Source organism: Pan paniscus, chromosome 7 (genome assembly GCF_029289425.2).
Source record: "Pan paniscus chromosome 7, NHGRI_mPanPan1-v2.0_pri, whole genome shotgun sequence".
Taxonomy (NCBI): domain Eukaryota; kingdom Metazoa; phylum Chordata; class Mammalia; order Primates; family Hominidae; genus Pan; species Pan paniscus.
In genome coordinates this window covers 86,971,980-86,996,755 of record NC_073256.2, presented here as the reverse complement: position 1 = coordinate 86,996,755, position 24,776 = coordinate 86,971,980, and the positions used below count along the sequence as shown (strand labels likewise).

At 36.8% G+C, this 24,776-nt stretch overlaps 1 protein-coding gene across 4 annotated transcripts in view; it reads left to right on the top strand.

Annotated features, from left to right (window-relative positions):
• EYA1 (EYA transcriptional coactivator and phosphatase 1) overlaps window positions 1-24,776 on the top strand; it is a 341,835-nt gene that overhangs the window by 283,702 nt on the left and 33,357 nt on the right. For all 4 annotated transcript variants that reach the window (XM_063606819.1, XM_055116656.1, XM_008956696.3 and 1 more), the window contains one exon: window positions 12,946-13,035. In XM_063606819.1, coding sequence (XP_063462889.1) covers window positions 12,946-13,035 — 90 coding nt within the window. The remainder of the gene's footprint in view (window positions 1-12,945; window positions 13,036-24,776) is intronic.

The following is a 24,776-nucleotide window of genomic DNA, read 5'->3' as shown; positions in this document are numbered from 1 at the left end:
CTTGTGTATATTCCAAATCCTCACTTATATCTGGGTACAGATTACCCAAGTATGCCCTAGCACCTTCTTTTCAATAAAAGGTGATATGCTGAGGAACTTTGGCAGGCTTTTGCATTATGGCCTTTAAAATGTTTTTGGCATTTTAAAAGTATGGCTTGCACGTGTTTTAAATTTTCAGAATAAATATTTTTAATCCATAGTTTCACCACCAAAAACAGCCAATCTTGTCTTAGTGAATATTTTTATATATTTTTTTAACTTTTCATTATAGAAACTTGCAAACATAGAAAAGTAGATAGAATAGTATGTATAATGAAACCCAGTGTAACCACTCCAGCTTTAACTAATATCAAGTCCTAGCCAATCTTGTTTATGTATATCTTTATCATATCCCTCTGCTTCCTGGTCCTGTCCAAGGATGATTTTTCAAAACAAATCCCAGGTATCACATTATTTAATTTGTATAGAGTTGAGTATGTATTTAGGAATTCATTAAAAGAATTGTTTAGAATAGAAGTAATAAATAGTATTCAGCACCTTAGCCATCTAGTGAAATTAAAAATTCTGTAATATCATTAAATGTCTAACCAATAGTTATATTTAAAATTATTTTTTATTTTATTTTTTTTTTTTGAGATGGAGTTTAGTTCTTGTTGCCCAGGCTGGAGTGCAGTGGAGTGATCTCATCTCACTGCAACCTCCATCTCCCGGGTTCAGGCGATTCTCCTACCTCAGCCTCCCGTGCAGCTGGGATTAGAGGCATGCGCCACCATGCCCAGCTAATTTTGTATTTTTAGTAGAGACAGGGTTTCACCACGTTGGTCAGGCTGGTCTTGAACTCCTGACCTCAGGTGATCCACCCACCTTGGCCTCCCAAAGTGTTGGGATTATAGGCATGAGCCACCGTGCCTGGCCAATTTTTATTTTTAATTTTGATATACACATAAAAAATTTTACCTTCTTAACCATTTTAAGTATACAGTTCAGTAGTTTTAAGTACCTTCACATTGTTGAAAAACCAATCTCTAGAAATTTTTTCTCTCTCAAAATTGAAAGTCTAAACCCATTAAACAACTCCCCATTCTCCCCTCCCCCCAATTCCTGGCAACATCTATTCTTTCTGTCTCTGTGTATTGCAGGTACCCTCATATAAGTGGAATCATATAGTACTTCACTTTTTGTGACTGGCTGGTTTCACTCAGGACAAGGTCCTCAAGGTTCATCCGTGTTATAACATGTCAGAATTTCCTCCCTTTTTAAGGTTACATAATATTCTGTTGTATGTATATGCCACATTTTATTTTTTTGATATATCTATCAATGGTCATTTGAGTTGCTTCCACCTATGACTGTTTTAAATAATGCTGCTATGAATATGAGTATGCAAAATGTCTTCCCTGCTTTTAGTATTTTTTGGGTGTATAATCAGAAGGGGAGTTGTGGGATCATATAGTAATTATATACTTAATTTTTTGAGAAACTGCTGTACTGTTTATCTTAGCAGCTGCAGCATTTTATGTTCCCACCAGCTGTGCACAGGGATTCCAATTTCTCCGCATCCTCATCAATACTTATTATTTTCTGTTTTTTGTTTTCTGATGGTAGCCATTCTAATGGCTGTGAGATAATAACTCACAGTGGTTTGGGTTCACATTTCCCTCATGAATAATGATGATGAGCAAATTTCATGTGCTTTTTGACCATTTGTATAACTTCTTTAGAGATGATCCTTTTCCCATTTTTTAAATCAGGATTTTTTTTATTGAGTCATAGGAGGTTTTTACATATTCTGGATATTGACCCCTTATTAAATATATGATTTTCAAATATTTTCTCCCATTCTGTGGCCTGCCTTTTCACTGTTGTTTCCTTTGATTATATAAATTTTTCATTTTGATGTTTTGAATTTATTTTCTTGGTTATTGCCTTTGCTTTTGGTGTCATATCCAAAAAGTCATTGACAAATCCAATGTCATGAAGCTTTTCCTATACCATTTTATATTTTAGGTCTCTCATTTAGGTTTTTGATCTATTTTGAGTTAATTTTTGCATATGGTGTAAGGTAACGATTTACCTTGAATTTTTTGCATGTGGATATCCAGTTTCCCCAGCACCGTTTGTTGAAAAGACTATTATTTCCTCATTGAATGGTCTTAGCACCCTTATTGAAAATCATCTTATCATACATGTGAGGGTTTATTTCTGGTCTCTCTCTATATTTCATTGGTCTGTACATCTGTATTTTTGCCAGAACCACATTGTTTTGATTACTGTGTCTTTGTTATCAGTTTTGAAATTGGCAAGTGTAACACTTCCAAGTTTGTTATTTTTTTAAATTGTTTTGGATCTTCAAGGTCCCTTGAGATTTCATATAAACTTCAAAATGGAGTTTTCTGTTTCTGCAAAAAAATACTATTGGGGATTTGATAGGGATTGCATTAGATCTGTAAATCACTTTGGATAGTATTGACATCTTAACACTATATCTTTCATCCATGAACATGGGATGTCTTTCCATTTATTTGTATCTTCTTTAATGTTTTTAGCAATAATTTTTTAAAATTTTTCAGTGTACAAGTGTTTTCCCTCCCTATTTAAGTTTATTCCTAAGTATTTGATTTCTTTCATTTCTGCTATTGTAAATGGAATCATTTTCTTAATTTATTTCCTGGCTTAGTCGTTGTTAGTGTATAGAAACACAACTGATTTTTGTGTGTTGTTTTTTCATCCTGCAACTGTGCTGAATGTATTCATTAGTTCTAACAGACTCTGTGTGTGTGGTGGGGGGCGGGGCCGGGGGAGGTCTTCGGGGCTTTCTACACACAAAATTATGTCACTGTAAACAGATATCATTTTACTTCTTCTTTTACAACTTTGACGCCTTTTATTTGTTATTCTTGCCTAATACTTCTGGCTAGAACTTCTATGTTTTGTTACATAGAAGTGGCAAAAGCAGCCTGGTTGTCTTGTTCCTGATCTTAGAGGAAAAACTTTCAGACATTTACCATTGAGTATGATGTTCGTTGTGGGCTTTTCATATATGAGCTTTATTTTGCTGGGTAATTTCCTTTTCTTTCTAGTTTATAAAGTGTTTTTCTCCAGTAGTTTTGTTTATTTACTTTACAGTTTATTATATGTCTCCTAAGTGTCTATAATCTATAGATTCTCACTCAATCCCTTTTTATAAACCTTGTGTATTTCTGTTGAAGTAACCAGACTGTCTGTCCTATAGAGTTCCTGGGAGTCTGGGTTTTCTTGACAGCAACCCTATTGTATTATTTAACATGTTTCTTTGTCCTCTGTATTTCCTACAATCTGATAGCTAGATCTAGGAGCTTGCTTAGTTAGATTCAGTTTCCTTTTCTTTTTTTTTTTTTTTTTTTTTTCTGGTCAAGACTTTATAGATGGGGTATATTCTTGAGCATCTAGTTGTTGTTTTTAAAACTTCAGTATTCCAGTTGGAGAAGCTTCTTCAGCAGTCCATTACAGAATGTTTTTACTTATGCTGTACATTCTTTCGTTTTAGCTCTAAGGAGGTTGACTAAGAAGAAGAAAACTCAAGAGTTTGGAAGTTTTATAAACCACAGATTCTTAATTGATCTGAATCAAATATATGTAGCCTTGCTGCCAGAAAAAAAGACTGACAGTTCCTGTTGCAGATAATTAGCTCAGAGCTATTTTTGCTGAGGTGAAGTTTTGAAATGAAACTAAACCACTTGCTGAATTTTGATATTTTCTCAAGTATCAACTCTTCTTGAATAGCTCTACAGTATTATTGCATATTTTTGATTAAGGCTTCCTCATTACCTTTAGTGGACAAGTAGGTGTCTTGAGTGACTCATGCTGAGTCACCTGGCAGGTGCCACATTCCTTTGTTATCTTTTCAATAGTGTGGTGAAGTTCAATTTACCAGCCTTAGTTTCAAGTGAGAGAAATAACTGATAGGATCAGTGAACTAACATGGTTAGTCTATAGCTATGCTTGGTGGCTAACTTTAAAGGCAGATTCCAGCTATCCTACTTGAGGACATTTGCTCTACAGGTAGTTTCTTTGTCTCAGTGTAAGAATAAATATTTATTAGAGATTTATATACAATCTAACATGCTAATCTTGACTGGGAAGTAATCAACTATTTACATTACAGAAATATGCTATACTCACATCAGAGAGCCAAAGAATAGACCACCTTTCCCCTATATAATCAGTTTGATGATTCAACCAAACTTTCTATTTGTGGGAGAAGGATTCTTTTTTATTTTTTAAATAATACCCCCAAATTTTAAACTCTTTATCTTCTTCCTGGAGTGGGCACAGTCCAAGTCACATGCATTTTACCCTAAGCGGACAGAATACCAGGTACCTGATACAGATACTCCAGAACTAATACTGGAAGACTCTACTTCTCTTTAGTATTATGGTAGCTGATATTTTATGTCAATTTGATATTCTTAAAGTGCTTTCACAAATTTATCCTTCGACTTGACCGCAGACAAAACCTTTCTAAAATATTATGTCATGCCTGAAATGCTAAAGTATTGGATCATTTTATGATCACTGAAAAATTTCAGGGACTTTACATTGAAGGCACTAAATTTGGACTCTATGTCAATAATTCCTGTTTATAACCATGTATTACTGGCATACATTTGTAGATAAACTTGGTCAGGGTCAAGATGTTGCCAAGACCTATTCCCCCCAGTCATTTGTTAATTGATTGGATTTGGGCTAAGCTTAAGTACCTGTTCACAAATTGTCACTGTTAAATGATTAAATGGTATAAGCAGAAAGGTATATGTGACTAACTTAAAGCAATCACATGACATGGCTATGCAAGTAATTGATTTTTTTGAAGAATACTTCTAGGTTTCAGTTGAACTGGTGCATTGCTCAGATCCCATCTGAATGATCCTACCTTCCTCTTAGTTCCTAGATCTTCAGAGTATAGGACACCTTTTGCCAGCTTCCTAGAGTTGGGTCATCTTTCCTGGTGATAAAAGCTTGGTTGACATCTTTTGGAAGAACCAGTGATGGCCCCTTCTGGGAGTGGTCATGTTGCATTGTCTAGTTTAACTTCCACCTAAATTAGCTTTACTGATGACTGAGCTCTTAAAAATATGATCACCTCAAAAATAATTGGTATGAGGAATTGTATGAACATTCTATCGAAAGTGCCTTGAGTAGTAAGTACAGCGAAAGTCTAGTTTGAATGTATGACTCCTTTATGGTAGTGCTGCAGAGATTGAGTGTGTTAGTCCATTTTCCATTGTTGTAAAGGAATACCTTTACTTTTTAGTAGGCACAATACATATAGCACTTCAGAAATTTGAATTTACCAAGATTCTCACATACACAGATGAAGGCATTGTTGGAAGCAAATGACTTAGCCCTGCAAAAACAACAATGCCTTCATCTGGTGTGTGTGAGAGTCTTGGTAAATTAAAGAATCAGAAGTGCTATATGTATTGTGCCTACTAAAAAGTCCATTTTTAATGATACTTGAAGTTTATCACATGCCTTAGCTCATTGATGAAACAAAGCAGGGCCCCAAGAGGAAATATCCTAGTCCTCTGATGATCTAGTACACACATGCATTTATATACCCCTTTCTTTTATTTACTTCAAACCCAATTACAGATTTTCAACATTTGAATTCAAAGCTGACAGACATTAATCTCTCTAGAGACTGTATTTAATGGCATTTCAGTATTTCTGTGCACTGCTTTGGTCCAGAATATTTTTCCTTTTTAACGTTTTAATCAAGATCTACTGTGATAGCTGTGATGAGGATTAAAAAAAATCAATAAAGAATTCAAGGTAGTGGACCAGGGTTAATGCTGGTGATTTGGGTACATGATGAAAATTTTAGTCTCTGCGAGCAGTTCTGTGTTGTAGAAACAAGAGAAAGAGACCTTGAGGCAATGGGATAATTAAAGACCACTTGACAGAGGATGAAGGCAAAACAATTGTTTTATTCCTGGTTCTACAGACACTCAGCCAATTTCATCATTATTTACTTTTTCTACATAATGTTACTTTGAATTAGTAGACATAATTTGCCTTTGATGTACTGAAAACAGCCATGGGTAGCCTAGGATGACAACAAGTTCCTTCACTTCACTTTAGTGACTTTAAGTAGACATTTGCAATTTAATATCATATCCAAATAATTTCGGAGCAGGGTTAGATTTCATTCCTGTGTGTGGGCGTGAAGTTAGATGTTGTGTATTGAGTTTTGTTTGGGTGAAGAACAACTTAAGAAGGCTTCCACTAGAAGAATTTCCTGTACATAAGAACTATAGTAAATGTACAATTTCTTCGTTAAACAAGAAAATTGATAAAACAGTTGAGTGTATTTTTTTTTCCTTTTGAGCCTCTTCACTATACTATTCAATTTCTACCAGAGAAGTAAATTTCATGGCACATAAGAACATATTTTACAAAATGGTGTAATACATACCACTACTGAGTTTACAAAATCAGTGTTATGCTGACCTTATGGTAATATTATCCACTTCATTAAATAGAAAAGTAAGGCTTCTTAGGCAGCTATTCTAAGAATGGGCTCTTCCTTAATCAGGTAGATAGCATTTACTAGTGAACATGTTTAATGTTTAATACTATCTTATGTAGATCAAATGAGATTTTCAGATTCAAGTGCCTATTTTTTCCCTAGGCTAGATCATTAGGAATTTTTTTTTCACTGACAACACTAACAGCTAATGAAAGGTAAAATTTAGTATTTTCTTCTTTTCTTCACTGGAATTATTTGAAATATTCTCTATTTATTGCTTTTCATTCATTTATTCCTCCACCAAAGTTTGGGAAAGCCTTTATGACATGCATTGTGTTGAGTACCAAGGATATACAGATAAGGATATAGGGATAGGAAAAAACAAGGAATCATAGCCTAAAGCTTAAAATGTTGTTTAAAGGCTGTAAAGAGAGAGAAAAATCTAATTGAACAAAACATTCTACACGAAATAGAAACAAAGCCTCCCACTATGTTTTTTCGGAGGATTGATACCCTCTTTTTCATTCTGCAAATAACAGTTTCATACTAAAACTAAAAAGAAAGAAAACCATACTCTGAATCTAAAAAACAGGAGGAGGAAGATACAGGGATTGAACCCCTGGCCTGCCGAGACAAGAACACATAGAGCTGTGGTACCAGCAACTGCGGAGCCCAGCCAGCAAGAATCAGGGAGGTGGAGCTGCGGAACTGGGAAAGGGGCCCAGCGGGGAGCGCTGCCTGCAGGGATGGAGATGTGAGTGTACAGGCTCCATCTGAGACCACGGTTTATGAACCTGTGTGGACAGATCCTTTGCCCCAGTTTAGGCCTCTGCCTAGTTGTGTTTCGAGGAAAGGATTTCATGATCAAGACAACAGTTTGAAAAATCAGAAACAGGCCATCTTGAATATGTAAGCAAAAGTTAGACATATACGGGTCTTTTGTACTTGTTAAGTGTTTGAATGTTTTCTGAAAGAGATGAGAGGCTGGAATGAAGATAGCGACAACCTAGGAATAGACCCCAGTGAAGGAGACCATACCAAATATCCACAAAAGACACAAGGCTAAGGGGAAAAAAAAAACAAGAAAGCAAAGAACAATGGCAATGACAATAAGGGAGGCTGAAATTTATGGTCCGAGTGACAGAATGTTGAAATTGATTCAATATGGGGCTAAAAAGAGGTGGCTAGGAAAATGCCAAGGTCTGGGTTGGTAGGATGCCATTCCTCTAAAGAATGAATACAGTAGGTGTCCAGATGAAATGTGATGACTCCAACTTGCCACACATTGAGTTTCAGGTGCTTTATGGGACATCTAGGTGGAAATGACCAATAAGTAATTGATATATGAGCCTCCAGTTGAGATCTAAGATCTGATAGAGGGGAGTGGGTGGTGGTTGAAGCCATCAGTGTGCTTGAGTCCACAAGGTGATCTGAACAGAATGAGAGATGGGAGGATAAGGATAAAGTCCTAGGAACCAACGTCATTGATATGGTTTTGCTGTGTCCCCACCCAAATCTCATTTTGAATTGTAGCTCCCATAACTCCCATGTGTCATGGGAGGGACCCAGTGGGAGATAACTGAATCATGGGGATGGTTACCTCCATGATGTTCTCATGATAGTGAGTTCTCACGAGATCTGATGGTGTTATAAGGGGCTTTTCCCTGCATTTGCTCTGCACTTCTCCTTGCTGCCACCATGTGAAGAAGGATGTTTGCTTCCCCTTCCGCCATGATTGTAGGTTTCCTGAGGCCTCCCCAGCCATGCTGAACTGTGAGTCAGTTAAACCTCTTTTCTTTATAAATTACCCAGTCTTGGGTATGTCTTTATTAGAAGCATGAATGGAATAATACAGACATTTAACAAGCAGATGATGTATACATAGATTCTAGGAAAATGCCCATAAAAGATTGCTGTCATAGAGGAGAAATGTCAAGAAGAGAGTAAACAGCAGTGGCATATGCCACAGTAAGGCCACGTTTTGAAAAGAATGAGAACATTTGGCAATGAGATTGACTTAAAATGAGATGTTACTTTGAAGTGGAGGCAAAGCTCTAAATAATTTTTTGAAAGTGATATAACAAAAAATGGTGTTTTAAAAGAAGTCCTTTTATAACTGCAGCTCTGGAATTTGTTATTGCAAGAAAATTATGTATTATAAAAATAGTAAGATTAAACTAAAGACCTGGTGATTTTAACATCACAGTTTTGGTTTAAGAACGTGTTTTTTTTCCTTGTTCTTAATATGCCAAAATAAGCCATCAAGCCAGAGTAATTTATTAACTGTTCAATGTTAGCTTTTTTCACATTTGACTTGTACTTGTATGAGACTTTAGAAATTTTAACAGTGTTAACGTATTAGCTATTATAATAGGAAAATAAAATCTAACCTCGATATGAGAACTCCAGTTGCTAGAATATGTAAGCAATTCCATGAGCAGAATTATCTATCTGTCCTTCTGCTAGTTTCCTCTTGGGTAAAACACTCAGGGTGAGATGGTTTTGCACTCTGCTTGCTGGGTCATCACGCACAAATCACAACCCTCTAGGAACTCCGTGCTCTGTTTTTAAAGTCAAAGAGTAGGTGTTTTCTAGAGCTCTGCCTTTCAAACTGTAGATTGAGACAGGGCTGTGAAATGGACAGTGTCAGAGTATATCCACACAGTGAGCAAAATCTTGCTTTGGCAAATATATTTCAGCTGTGTGTGTGCACATACGAGAGATTCTTAGATCCCAGTGTTAATTGTGTTTTTTACTGAGCATTGTGGTTCAAAGATGTCTGAAAAATACTGCTCTCAACTAGAACCCCCTTCCTATTCTAAAATTGTCTCATTCCAGTTAGCTGCCAGACTGTTCTCTTGGTGTAGTAAATGTTTCAAAACAATATCTTGGAGTGGCAGGTATAAAAACTGTTGAGGAATGACAGCTAATAACAAAAGAGAATAACATTAAGAGGTAAATAAGACCAACATCTGTGTTGTATTTTACCACTAGACTGAACAAGCCTTTAAAATTTATTAGTATTCTGACTAGCAAGTCATTACTGTAATTTATGAAGAAAAGTTAAAGTATGCTATATATTAACAAACAATAGAGTAATTCTTTCAATGGTCATATAAATAAGCAACCGTATCAAGGAGAAATAATACTTTTTCAAAAGTAACAATACTATGGCACATAAATTTTAAAATTGGCAATTAAATAAATGTGGCGAGGCTCCATCCTTGTCACATAAAAAGATTCATTGACATGGTTATGAGACAAGTCAGGGTATTTTTATTGGCCTGGGCTAGAGGGAATAAACACCTTAGTCAGGTGTTTTGTTTTAGACACATCTGTTTGAGCTTCCCCTACAGGTTAATTCAGCTGTAGGGTCTATTTGAGCATTTGCTTTTTCCAGCATGCCTACTGATACTTAAACTCCTTGTGAATGAGCAATTTCTTATAAATCCAAGAGTAAATGAGTTAGTTTTCCTTTACAGTAGTTTGTGAACTGTAATTCTCCTAAAACCTATGAAATTTCATAGAATTTCATAGATTTCAGGTGTATTAAAAAGGGACAATTTAAGAATGCTAAGGAGTATGAATCATCATACACAAAATTTGAGGGAATCGTTTTCCTTTGTCCCTCCCAGCAGAACTCTTAGACACTCAGCCTCTGCATCTTTATTTCCTCTCTGCCTTATCAACCCTGGGGTGTTTGCCAATCTAACCCCTGATGTTTGGCAATACTACGTCCTCTGCCTCCCTTCCACTGTCAGTCAGCTGGCAGAAAAGGCACAGGCAGGAGAGGAACTGAGATGAGTGAATTGCACCATCCTGCCATATTTCACGTACTCTGTTCCTCCTCTAAGGCTGCTGGAAGGTAGAACTTGGGCCACACTGGAGAGGTGGGGGCAGTGCTTAAGGGGGTGGGATGTACTGTAGGGATGTGGGTAGTGCTGGAAGGGTGTGGGTAGTGCTAAGGGGGTGAGAGGTGCTAGAGGGAAGTGAGCTGTGCCAAAAGGGTGGGAGGTGCTGGAGGGATGTGGGCGGTGCTGGAGGGATGTGTGCGGTGCCAAGACAGTAGGAAGTATTAGAGAGATGTGGGAGGTGCTGGAGGGATGTGGGTAGTGCCAAGAGGTTGAGAAGTTCTGGAGGGATGTGGGAGGTGCTGGAAGGGTGTGGGCGGTGCCAAGAGGGTGGGGAGTGCTGGAGGGGTGTGGGCAGTGCTAGGGGTGGGTGGTGCTGGAGGAATAGCCAGGTTGGGTTGGGTTGACCTCCAGGCTACAGCAGATGGGCCCCTGGCAGGTGCCCAGCGAGGCTCCGCTCCCATCTCCCACCCTTTCCAGCCTCTGCTCTCTCCTAACTGTACAAACATGTACGATTCTGACAAATGAAAGACAAGATTTTTTTTATTAGTCTATGTGAGAATATTGTGTTTGCCATCTTGCTCTCAGATTTATTAGTGAACAAACCAGGCTCGATGAGAGAGGATGACACCTAAGTGGGAAAGCAAAGGCAGGGTCTGGCCTACAGTCTAGGCCTCCTCTCCCACCACTTCTTGCCACTTCCCAAACTTAACAGGCATGGCAGATGTTAAAGAGTAGGGGTAACAAACGGGCATGTCTATATATTGGAGATAAAGTTAGAGTGTTCAGAAAACAAGGTAGATAGTGTACAAAGTTGACATTGGGCAGTATTGAATCAAAGTCTTTTCTTTGGATTGTATGTTCTTGACTCTAGGACTCAAAGGCACATGACACACGTACCATGACACATGGCATACCTGCCCAATGGGGCCTACCTGAAGGCAGTTTCTCTGCTTACAATCCCCCTGGTTACATAATGATGCAAGGAGATTCCATACTTATTCCAAAGGTTTGCCGTGACAATAAAATAGTATATCATAAATTATTGTTCTTTGGAAAAATTGAAAATGGCATACATATGAAAGTTGGTATTATTAATAGAATGCCAATAAACCCTTAAAAATCCATTTTATAGCCTTGTATACTTCCTGGAAATGTTATCTTTCATCACTTCCTATACAGGATCTTCAGCCATGAACCATGTTGCTTCTTGGATTTGATACACAGTAAATACAGGATAAAACTGCAAATACCTGCATATCCCCCAAGTTCATTTCAGTGCCAGTAGATGTCATCAGGATGGCTTGTAGGGAGAGGCTGACTACTCACTGCTAATGTCCAACACTTGAAGTTTTAGATAGAAGCCACTGTGCACTGTGGAATGTAGCACTGCTCTCTGAGTATGGCATGGGCTGTTTGATGCCCGTACAGTGTCATGTGAATCTTAAGATCAGCTCCCTGAGCTGGACAGTGCCTGGTGGGGTCAGAGTGGCCATCACTTCCTGCTTTGAATACACTTAAAATTGACAGGTTGAATAAATACAAATAATGGTAGAGAGTTATCTAGATTTAAATTACTATGTACTACCCTTCTGAAATTAACCTATAGTGCAGGGCTGTCCAATCTTTTGACTTCCCTGGGCCACACTGGAAGAAGAAGAATTGTTTGAGGCCACACATAAAATACACTAACACTAATGTTAGCTGATGAGCTAAAAAAAAAAAAAAAAAAAAAATTCATCACTTAGGCCAGGCGCAGTGGCTCATGCCTATAATCCCAGCACTTCGGGAGGCTGAGGCAGGCGGATCATGAGGTCAGATCAAGACCATCCTGGCCAACATGGTGAAACTCCATCTCTACTAAAAATACAAAAAAAAATTAGCTGGTCGTGTTGGTGCGTGCCTGTAGTCCCAGCTACTCGGGAGGCTGAGGCAGGAGAATTGCTTGAACCTGGGAGGTGGAGGCTGCAGTGAGCTGAGATCACGCCAATGTACTCCAGCCTGGGTGACAGAGCGAGACTCTGTCTCAAAAAAAAAAAAAAAATCATCACTTAAAACATAGTGTTATAAGAAAAGTTTATGAATTTGTGTTGGGCTGCATTCAAAGCCGTACTGGGCTGCACGCAGCCTGCAGGCTGCAGGTTGGGCAAGCTTGCTATAGTGTATCTATTTTCTGATATTTGTGACAGTGCACTTAGATGCTCTTAATGGATTGTGGCATAACATAACCAGTGGCTACTTGATTCACTGAATTTTTTACTCCTGAAATAGACATAAAAAGTTGAATTTCCTTTATTTTATATGTCTAAGTAACCCTAGATTTTAAATTTTAAAAAGTAAAGAAAGAGTTTTTTCTTCAGTATGTAAATCACCATCAACATTTGGGGCTCTTTTTATAAAATAAGTCCCTGAAGTTTGCACACAGAATAAGTCATGCACACTAAAATAAGCAGCTGTTGCCCAAGTCTCTCTCTGTGTCTCTTGCTTTCAGCCTCTCCCAATGCCTGCTTCCTCTTAATGAGACACTCTATTTCATGTAACCTGAAGTATACATGTTCTTCACCTGTCATATTCTTATTTTAGGATCCACCCACTTCAGTTTCCCTTGGACTGCGAATGGAAGAAATGATTTTCAACTTGGCAGACACACATTTATTTTTTAATGACTTAGAAGTAAGTTCTAATTTTTAATACATATTTTTGCATGTCTGAAAATAGGTGATTGGTTTTAAAATAAAGATGGGATATTATTTTTTAATATATAATTGGAATAGTGAGACAGAGGTTTGTTGGTAATATGGCAATGTGTTTTGCCTTCATGGGATTTCTATTTGGCTTTACTTTGGCTGTTGATTTTCAGAGTTAGATCCTACATGACCAGTAGTAAAGATTAAAATTTGATTTCAAGAATCTTAAACTTTGTTGATTATCAGAAGCCACATATTTCTCAGTTACATAATCACCACTAAGATATGTCCAACATAATTCGTAACACTTGCATATGTTATGTCAGATTCTTTTTTTCTTTGAGACTGTTATGTCAGACTCTTACTGTATTAGGACCGATGCTTTACTTTCTGGCTGATCCAATTGGTAGGAAGATGTTTTAGTCTGGCCTCTGCTGTTTGGGTTGCCAGGACTGCTTATGTCACACTGCTGTTAATTTTATTGGTCCATTATGATTTCAGGGCAGACTCTTGTAAGATGGCTAGCTGAATTGTTACGGGCACTGACAATCACAATGGTCTTGGTTAGCAGCATTCTTAAGAGTAGAGAATATTGTTTTTCATATCTCCATTGTGAGAAAATATGACTATAACTACATTTCGTTCTCTTCTGAATAGAGACAGTTGTTTATTTAAATCCCGCTGTTAAGCAAGCTTGTGGTAGGGCTGCCAACAGGCATTAATCATCAAGTTGTTGTTTTGTTCGATTTATAAATGTGTGTTATTTCAGACAGGAGAAGAATCTGAAAGATTCAAATAGAACTTTTACTGATCAAAGTTAATTGGCAGCAATTGGCCTTTAAATATTTCCTGATGTTTCCCTTTTCAAAATCAAGCAAAATGCACCTTATTTAATAGATGAGCCAAAATCATTTGAAAAATGCCAGTGTGTGACAGAACTTAAATGCGGTTTGTTCAACATCTGTCCTGTATTTTGATTTCTTTTCATCTGCAATGAAACTACTCAAAGATGAATTGGCAACTTCCAGTGCAATAAAGTTATTAAATATGCTTTATTTTTTCTCTTCCTTATTGAAAAATTTATTTTACACTTAAGGGTAAAATACAAAATTTTTTTGCAATTTAAAGTGTTTTCCTCAAGAAGAAATTACATGTAAGGCATTACTATTTTTTTAAGGTAGAAATATTCCCATTGAGTGACAAGTTTAGAATTAATTGCCTTTAGAAACACATAATTATCATACTTATTTTCAAAAGCTGTTTCTGATTGATAATTGTTTTCACTTAGAGAGCAGCACAAATATTCCACATTTTACTAGTATGTTTAAAAATGCCTTTCCTAAGTTTCCATTTGTTTCTAAAGATACAGAGTAGACTGATTTTTTGTCCTGGGTACAACCTTGTTATCTTTATTGATGTTAATAGGTGTTAATAGCAAACATCAAGAAGAAATTTGTAGTAATTTCCTATTGTTTTAAAACTCTGTACCTTCTTAAAAATGCCAAAACTTGGCTGGGCGCGGTGGCTCATGCCTGTAATCCCAGCGCTTTGGGAGGCAGAGGCAGCTGGATCACCTGAGGTTGGGAGTTCGAGACCACCCCGACCAACATGGAGAAACCCCGTCTCTATTAAAAATACAAAACTAGCTGGGTGTGGTGGCCAATGCTTGTAATCCCAGCTACTCAAGAGGCTGAGGCAGGAGAATCACTTGAGCCCGGGAGGCAGAGGTTATGGTGAGCCAGAGATCACGCCATTGCACTCCAGCCTGGGCAACAAGAACAAAACTCTGTCTCAAAAAAAAAAAAAAAAGTGCCAAAACTTGCTTATACAGTGCCAAAATTAGGTGGTGAAAAGTGAGATGTTAGGCAGTCATAACTTGTTATAATATAGACCAAAAAACTTCCAAACTCAATTTCAGTGTAGTATAATCAGATTTTTGTTTATTGACGTTATTTACACTGATTATATAGAAACTGAAATACTACTCAAATATATTAAAAGCTCTAGGTTTTTAGGGTATAGGAGATGTATTTTTTTCTGTAAACCCAAATTTCAAAAGAAAAAGAAAAACCAGCAGTCTATGAAGTTACTGAAATATCAGATTCTATTTTTGGCATGAGGACTATTCCTTAGTAGAGGTAAAGTATAAAAGAGAATGAAGGTATAATTCAACCAAATATATAAAACAATCATGGAAAAATGTTTAAGCTTGTAGCCTTACAAAAGTTGATTTTATGTTAGGGATATTAACAAAAGTATAAATGAAAGATTCATTTAGTCTGTCTTTGGAAATTGTTTACTTGCCCTAGATTTGTACAATATTTGTAAAAATAAATTGGTTTTTTACTTATTTCAATATTTTTTATTTTATTTTATTTTTGAGATAGGGTCTTGCTCCGTCATCCAGGCTGGAGTGCAGTGGCACCATCTCAGCTCACTGCAACCTCTGCCTCCCAGGTTCAAGCAATTCTGCCTCAGCATCCCAAGTAGCTGGGATTACAGATACACACCACCATGCGTGGCTAAATTTTGTACTTTTAGTAGAAACGGTGTTTCTTCATGTTGGCCAGGCTAGTCTCAAACTCCTGACCTCAGGTGAGCCACCTGCCTCGGCCACCCACCCAAGGCACTGGGATTACAGGCATGAGTCACTGCTCCCAGGCCAATCTTTTATTTTATATTTTTGAAATTCAACAAACCTGGGACTGGTCATTGCAAATATGTTTTCTTCAAAATAAAAAGTAAAATTATTTTCTGGCAAAAAAAAAATGTCTATTGGCATAATGCTCCTAAGAACACCAGAATTATCTCATCAGGGAGAAGTGATGTGGTAATACCTGATTTCACACTCCAACTAGCAATGGATAGTGGTAGGGGACATGAATATTTTAATATATTTAAGTTACATGTTTTTAGCTTTGTAAGGTCTATAGCATAAGTAATTTCAAGGAGCTTAATAGTCTCTTGGTTAGCTTGAAGTATGATGCCTGAACTCTAATTGTTGACTTTTGGTCTTATTTTCTTCTAAATCTTAGCTTTTGCCAGCTATCTCTTGGTATAATTTGGTTAGTTCACTCCTTGCTTAATAAGACATTCTGACTAGTGAAATACACCCCCTCTGTGAGGGGCTTTCAGTAACATTTGTCATATTATGAATCAATGTACATGCTTAAAATGGTTATTAGGATATGATTTAGAAAATTTAAGGTATAATTTTTGAAGTACTTTAGAAATATCTTAATCGAACTCTAAGAACTAAGTTAATTCGTTTTAGTTTCATAAGTCTTGTTTGTAATCTCACTTAGTGACTTCTTTAATTTAAAGAAAATCACAATTTATATCAATTCTGTTGACACACCAGGAAAAAAAAAAGGAGAAAAAAATGTTTTCTGTACCATAAAAAATGTTTGACGTATGAAGGAACATGAGTGACAGGGAGACATAATTATCTTAGGAAATAATATTTTCCCCCCAAGAGAAGCGTTTCGACTTTAGTTCCGTAGTGTACGTCTGGCTTTCCTATTTCTAAGTCTGACTAACGTCCTGCATATCATTTTACAAAAAAACTCTCCATGTGCAATACGATGATGCCTATATGGAAGTCATTTTTTATGAATGACAGAATGGAACTGGAGGTTTTTTCAGCTTCTTTGGTAAAGTATGACTCTTTCTGACTGGTTGGAGAAAGAGTTCTTTCTGTTAGCTTTTTATTGAAAGGCAACCTTCAAACAGAGTGAGGAAAGGCCTTCAGCATACGATAATATTTCAGTTTAACCTGCTGCTGGTCAGTTCTCCTGCTGGATTTTTCCACAGTTAGAAGAAAATATTTTATGAAGATGGATACAAGTCTAAATAAAAATAATGCTTTAAGTTCATGTTGAATTTTCTTCTTCTGTCTGGTTAAGGAATATGATTTCACTGGCATTATGGTTGCCATCCTAACCCATGTTGACAGAGTGACCTTTAAGAGTCAGCAGGAACCAGGTCTCTGGTCTCGGGTCACCCGTTACCCCTGAAGAGTAAGGATTGGGAAGAGTGGGAACCCTCCTCTCGTGTCTGTGAGATGGTGGCACATGAAACTATTGCACATACCACGCTCACCCTGTTAGTAGCAAAGCTGTTCTAAACTCCCCTCTCCACTCTTTCAGTGCATTGTTTAGTTGGAGCAGACCAGAGCATTCTTTGCATCAAGATTTACAACATGAATATTCCTTGGGGCCTTCAATATGTAGACTGCTAGCCCAGGTCTGATATTTGAACACCTAGACTTGTTGCCCCTTGTTTTCACCCTTTCTATTAAAAAAAAAAAAAAAAAAAAAAAGGCCTGGGGCAGAAAGTTCTGGTCCCACTACAGTATGAGTTTGATGAGTCCAGGGCCAAGGAAAGGGGCCTGTGGATGGTCTTTAGGTAATAGCATTATGTAAAAGGAGAAAGCTACAATGATTTTTCTTGTAAAGCAAAGAGAAGATTATCCCTTGGTTTAATTCAGTCTTTAAAGTTGCAATAATATTTTCTTACTTTAAAACTTAGGTTATCATCTATAAATTATTTTAATATGTGTTATTTATGTTTATTTTTAGCTAGGAAAAAATTCTTTCTGTAAAATATCAGTTACGCCAATGTTAAGAAACTTCGATTTCAAGTAAAGCACTTGGTACTGACATACTGTTTGTGCTTCCAAAAAGTGTGAAATATTTAAACCAATTCAGAAGTCGATTTCTCAAGTTGGGAAAATATAACTCACCTAGAAAGTCCTTTATTCTCTATAAATAAAGAAGAAACTCTGATGCTCTATGTTCAGCTTTTGTGTGGATGCTAGAGCTCTGGTTCTCTGCTGCCAAAGGATCTCACAGGTGCTTGCAAGGAAGACACTGTAGGTCTTTGCTGCTTCCAAACCCCTCCACAAGCCAAGAGTAGCCATATGAAAGGGTGTGAGCATATGGATAATTACAGCCCAAACCTAAGTGTCCCTATGTATATGTACACGCATATGGATTGCCACTTGTCATTTTCAACCCTGTACACAGACTAGTATACTTGGTGATTTTCTCCTGACAAATTCAGCAAACATAAAGGACTACATTTTTTAAATCCTAGTAAACACTCAGTTTAAATCCCTTATAACACTCAGAATGTTGCCTTATATATGTTGACCATGAAATGGATATCCTTTAGACTGAATTGTTATGTGTTGTCTTAGACTAGAATACCGATTTTTGCTTCCTTCTTCATAGAAGATAATAGAGTTGACTTTGCCTTCCTGTGTTTTCAGGTAGGTTGTTTGGCCTTGTGCATTTCCTTAGTTAACAAGAGTAACATCAAAACCCTCAGTTTAGGGTGGGGAGGACAAAATAAGTTTTTTAAGCAAGAAATGATTATTAGTCATAATAAATGCGTATTGAGTTTAGCTGCATTGTAACTAATGGCCAAAAAGAAACAATGCCCATATTTTATTATTACTAATGAATAATTTTTATTGCTCTTCTTGTTTCTTCATTATTTCTTATAAGATTGTCATCTTTATTTTATCTGAAGTTAGAAATATAAAAGTATATTTAAAGACTTCCTTAACTCTGCTGTTCATCAGAACAGTCTTAAAATGTAGCTATTTAACACAGTAAAAGATAATATATTATAAATAAATTTATACTCTTGAATACTTTATATTCTACTGATAGCAAACATTGTACTTAGCAGTAAAATAATGGAAGCAAACTGTCATTACAAGTAAAAACAAGATAAGAATGCCTTCTATCAGCACTGTTATTCAGCAGTATTCTAGGAATTTTGGACAGTACAATAAGACACAAGCTTTACTTAATGAAATGAAAGAGATTCAAATTATTTTTGTAGATAATTCGATATGTAGAAGACTGAAGAAAATCAACTAGAATATTCTTAGAATTTACAACAGCCTTCAGAAAAATGAAGAAATGTAGAATTCAAAAATCAAATTGATTTGAAATTTTAGTTATAATTTAAAATAGCAGTAGTTACTAACACAAAAACAAAAAATCATAAAAGGAAATTTAGGAAGAAACCTTATAAGAAGTATTTGTGAAGAATATATGAATAAAGCTGTGACATCTTACTGAGAGATATAAAGGAAGGTTTCAATAAATGAGATGTCTTTCTTTCTCATTTTTGTAATATGAAAAAATTGTTCTAAGTTCTATTTGAAAGGATAAAAAGGCAAAAATACCTAGCAATTTTTGACAAAACATGGGAAATGAATGTCTGACTCAACCAATTATTAAAATGTTTTATAATTCTACAATAGCCTGAAGAATTATGTGGCCTAATGTTGACATTGGACTAAGTATGAGAGAAGAAACAAACAGCTCAGGCACAGACCCAACTTAAAGAAAAATTGTGTATGTTTTAAATAAAACCAAGCAAATTAATAGTGAAGTAATAGATTATTCAGCTTATATGCTGAAATAGGTAAACAGTTAAAAAATGAAAGAATGAAACACAGGAGAATATATAGGTAAATGAAAAGATTAAATAAATCAAAATCTTCGGATGGCCATTTGGAAATAAGTATTGAGATCCTATAAAAGCTTAATACCATTTGTACCAATTATACATCTAGGACTTTTTACTAATCAGAGATAAAGGCAAGAATTTATAACAATAAACATTTCTAACTTATGAAATCCATCATATTTTGTTTCTTCATCTGGGTGTTAGTTATACCCATGCATTTAGTTGATAGAAATTCATTGAGCTGTAATATTTGCTTAATAAAAAGTTAATTTTTAAAAACTCATATTTGAGGAATATACACACATATTGTTGGCTCACAGTTCTATTATAAAATGTGTACCCTATGTATAATATATTCACTGCTGATTTCTCTAGCACAGGACCTGGCCCGTAGGAGGACCCAGTAAATATATATTGCATAAATAATGGAAATATATGTTGACTGTCTTATGGAAATATAAATCGTAGAAGTTTAACATTGATTGTTTATGGAATTTGTGGTTTTATTATTTTTTTATTTATGCTTTTCTGTATGTCCCAAATTCTGTAAAGCATATGCTTATTTCTTCTGTAGTCAGAGACAAATACTATTTTTAAAAGCCACAGATAATATTAAAGACACAACTGAGCCAAATATAACCAATCAAAGAACTAAGATTACTGCAATTCATTAAGAAATACGTAAAGAAATACCCCAACAGAAGAAATGAGCAAAGACCATGAACAGATAATTCACAAGAGAAAAGCATTCAAATTATCAAGCTACAGATGAAAAATGTTGGATTTCACTTCTAATAATCAGGGCGGATCACAAGGTCAGGAGTTGGAGACCAGCCTGGCCATCATGGTGAGACTCCATCTCTACTAAAAATACAAAAATTAGTTGGGCATGGTAGTGTGAGCCTGTAATCCCAGTTACTCTGGAGGCTGAGGCAGGAGAATCCCTTGAACCCGGGAGGCAGAGGTTGCAGTAAGCCGAGATCATGCCACTGCACTCCAGCCTGGTGACAGAGTGAGACTCCATCTCAAAAAAAAGAGAAAAGAAATGTCAAGTCAAACAGCCTCTTGCACATGAAATAGGCAAAGGTTTAAAATAAATAATATGATCTACGATGCAGTAAGATGAAAACTTGTGTACATTGCTGGTAAGGATATAAATGGATACAAGTTTTCAGAAAAGCAGTTTCATAATATGTATTCAGAACTTTGATGTGCTGATCCTTTTACTCAAAATTCCACTTTTAGCATCACTTCTAAGAAAATAGAATTACAGATAATTAAGATAATAGCAATAAGCATTTGTCAAACACTTGTCCTATATCTTTTACATACATTATTCCATTTAACAGCATGATATCTCTACTATAGTAACACTATTAATATCTTAATTTTATGGAGGAGCCAGGTGAAGCTTAGGATAGGTAAAAGAAAACTTGTCTAAGGTCACACAACTGTAGAGTGGCAGATTCTAGCTCAGGTCTGACACTTTCCAGAAATCCACTCAACCCCATAATATACCCACCCCCCATGGTTTTTTTACCACTACCATAGAGAAATATTTTAAATCTCCAATAACAGATTAAAAATGAAATAAATTAAAATACATCCTCATAAAACTTGTTTTAAGACAATTTATTGTATATAGGGAAGGTATTCATGGTCGATTTCAAGTTTTAAAAATTAGCTCTAAGATACAATCTAGCCTATTCAACATGTCATACCTCTTCAAAATGTATGGCATATTTAAAAAGTGTAAAATTCGGCCAGGTGCTGTGGCTCATGCCTTAATCTCAGCACTTAGGGAGGCTGGGGCAGGCAGATCACTTGAGATCGGGAGTTTGAAACCCGTCTGACCAACACGGTGAAACCCCATCTCTACTAAAAATACAAAAATTAGCTGGGCGTGATGGCGTGTACCTGTAATCCCAGCTACTCGGGATGCTGAGGCAGGAGAATCAAACCTGGAGGTGGAGGTTGCAGTGAGCCAAGATTGTGCCACTGCACTCCAGCCTGAGCGACAGAGTGAGACTATTTCAAAAAAATAAAATAAAAAGAGTAAAATTTGTATTCAACACGTATGGCATATTAAAGAAAAACTGGAAGGGAATACATTTTTTAAAAGCCACCACGATATATTTTCAATTTTAAAAGTGATCAGTCTACAAAATGAATGATAGTATATAATCCTGATTTAATGTCTATGACATATTAAAGGTAATATTTACAAGTTGCCAGTGGTTATTTCTGGGTGTTGGGGCTATAAATGCTATATATCTGTGATGTTTCAGAACCGACATGCTATCGCATCCAGTAGTCTTTTTAGACTTTGTCATTTCTTTCCGTCATTCAATATTCAATACCTATTTATTGAATAAGTATTAAGTACCTAGTCACAGTTCTAACTACTGGGGATACAGCAATGACTTTATTAAGGACATTCTCCTTATGGAGTTAGTGCTGTGGAAAAGAAGTAGGAATAAACAGTATGTAAATAAAACACTTGCAGGCAGAGATAAGTGCTATGAAGCAAATCAAGCAGTATTGGCTAAGGGATGAATTGGAGTGGGGCATTGTTAGCTGAGATGATCAGGAAGAGATGTCTCTGAGGAGGTAACATTTGTCAAGAACGGAGAAGCTGGGAGGGAAGCAACTACAAGGATATGGTAGGAAGTCATTTTGGGAGGACAATAGTAGGAATGAGTTTCACTCCTTCAGGAAGTGGAAGATGCCCAGTGTGGCTGAGACAGAGTAACTAGGGAAGAGTGGCAGGGTCCAGATGATGAAGGGTCTTGCAGACCATGGTAAAGAATATTTTTTTTCTAACTGCAGTGAGAAGCCATTGGAGAGTTTTAAGCATGGACATGATAGAATAGTGTTTACACTTTTAAAACATCAATCTGGTTATCAAATGGAATCGGGGCAAGAGTGAAACCAATGAGACCAATTAAGAGACTGTCTCAGCCAGCCTAGGAGGACATTAGCTTAGGGCTGAGGATATAGCAGTCTGGACGTGGTGAGAAGTCACAGGACTTACAGTATCCTTTTATGGAAATATGGGCAGAATTTGCTAATGGATCAGATGTAGGTGGGGAGGGAAAGCAGAATCAAGGATGAGCACTAGGTTTTGCCTTGAGTACTGGAAAAGTGATCACACTTCTGAAGAAGAGTGTGTTTGGGGGGTGACTGGGGAGGAGTTGGATTCAAGCATTCTGTATTGAGTGTATTAAGTATGAAATACATATTCAACATCCAAGTCAAGAGATGACATATAAGCAGGTAGACATATAGGTTTGGATCTCAGAAGAGAGAGGCAAATTTGAAGGTATAGTTTTGGGAGTCCCGACGCCATAAAACTAGATGGCACAGGGGAAGGAATGAAAAATTGAGAAGAGGGCCTAAGATTGAGCATTTTGGTACCAACAATTAGAAATGGGGCCAAGAAGAAGAGCTTTGAAGAGAGAATTGTATGGTAGAGAGAATTCCACAAGGTAGGTGGAAAAGTATGAGCTATCACAGAAACCTGGAGAATAGTGTTTCAAGAAGGAGGGAATGGCATACTCCTCTGTCAAATATGGCCAAAGTCAAGTAAGATGAGGACAGAGAAGCCACCGACTGTCAGACTGGGCAAGAATGTTGGCTGTTAATGACCCAGATAAGCACCATGTCAATGAAGTGGAGGACATCAGCCAGATGGGAATGGGTTGAGAAGAGGATAAGGGCTGACAGTGAAGACAGAAAGGATCAAGAATTCCCACAGAGACAGACACAAAGAGATGGGCTATGGTGTGTGAAGGCATCATGGAATCAAGGGAAGTTGGTTTCATTTTTAAATAAAAGATATTTAGGCATGTCTGGATGTCAGCAGGAATGATTCCATAGGAAGGAAAGTACATGTGGTATGGCAAGGAGAATGAGTACAGGAAAGAAGTCCTTGGATAGCAAGACAGAATGAAATCCGGAGCACAGGTTACATGGTGGGTCTTAGATAAGAAGGCAGGTAGAGTCTGCAGGTACAGTGCAGGCCAGGAGTGGGGATTTGGTCATGATCAAAGGAGCTGGTTCTTGCTATAAAAATATTTACTGCACTTTATTAAGATTTTCTGCATACCTCTGTCTACCCCCCACTGGGAAATCCCTTGAGGCCAGGAATCATGATTTGTCCACTTAAATCCTGAGCTCCTGACACAAGATTTGGTACATGGAAGGCTCTCATATATTTTCTGTAATTACTTATTTTCAAATTTTTCTAATAGTAGTCAATGATGAGCATTACCTTTATTATTTAAGAAAAGTTAACTTTTAAAAGTAAATGAAGATTAATCTCAATCTTAACAATTAAAACACCCAAGATATTATACTTTCATATTACATTAAGTCAGATTTTCAAAATCCTTAATGTCAAGACACAATATACATAGAAGAGGTATGTTATAAAATGATATGCAGTGTGATTCATTTGGGGATTAAAAAACAAAGGTGTGTATATCAAAAGAAAACAAAGGCTTTCTTTTTTTTTTTTTTTTTTTTTTGAGACGGAGTCTCACTCTGTCGCCCAGGATGGAGTGCAGTGCAAGCTCTGCCTCCCGGGTTCATGCCATTCTCCTGCCTCAGCCTCCTGAGTAGCTGGGAATACAGGCGTCCGCCACCACGCCCAACTAATTTTTTGTATTTTTAGTAGAGACAGGGTTTCACTGTGTTAGCCAGGATGATCTCGATCTCCTGACCTCGTGATCTGCCCGCCTCGGCCTCCCAAAGTGCTGGGATTACAGGCATGAGCCACTGCACCCGGCAGAAAACGAAGGCTTTCTATATTTAAAATGATACAAAAATAATTTCGACAATAAAAACTGATTTATCTCTAGATAGTAGGATAAGAGAAATTTTCTGTTTTTACTTTCTATATGTAATGTTTCTTATAATTAGGAAAATGCTGAATGTAATCATGGCTCTCTTATTCCAGCCTGACTCAAAGCCCTGTGTTGTTTATGTGGTTTGTTAGCTTGCAGTTCTAGAGACACCAGAGGTGGAACTGGTGAATTCATTCATTCATGAGGGCCCCCTTTATGCCTCAATTTCCCATCTGTAAAACTGGATGATGATATACCTCATCAGGTCAGTGTGAGAATTGCGTGAGTTAATATCTGTTAAGTGCATAGAACTAGCACTGGCTCGCAGGAAGCACTAAGGAAGTCTATGCTGCTGTTATTGTCCATTGAGTGTCTTCTACATGCAGAATGC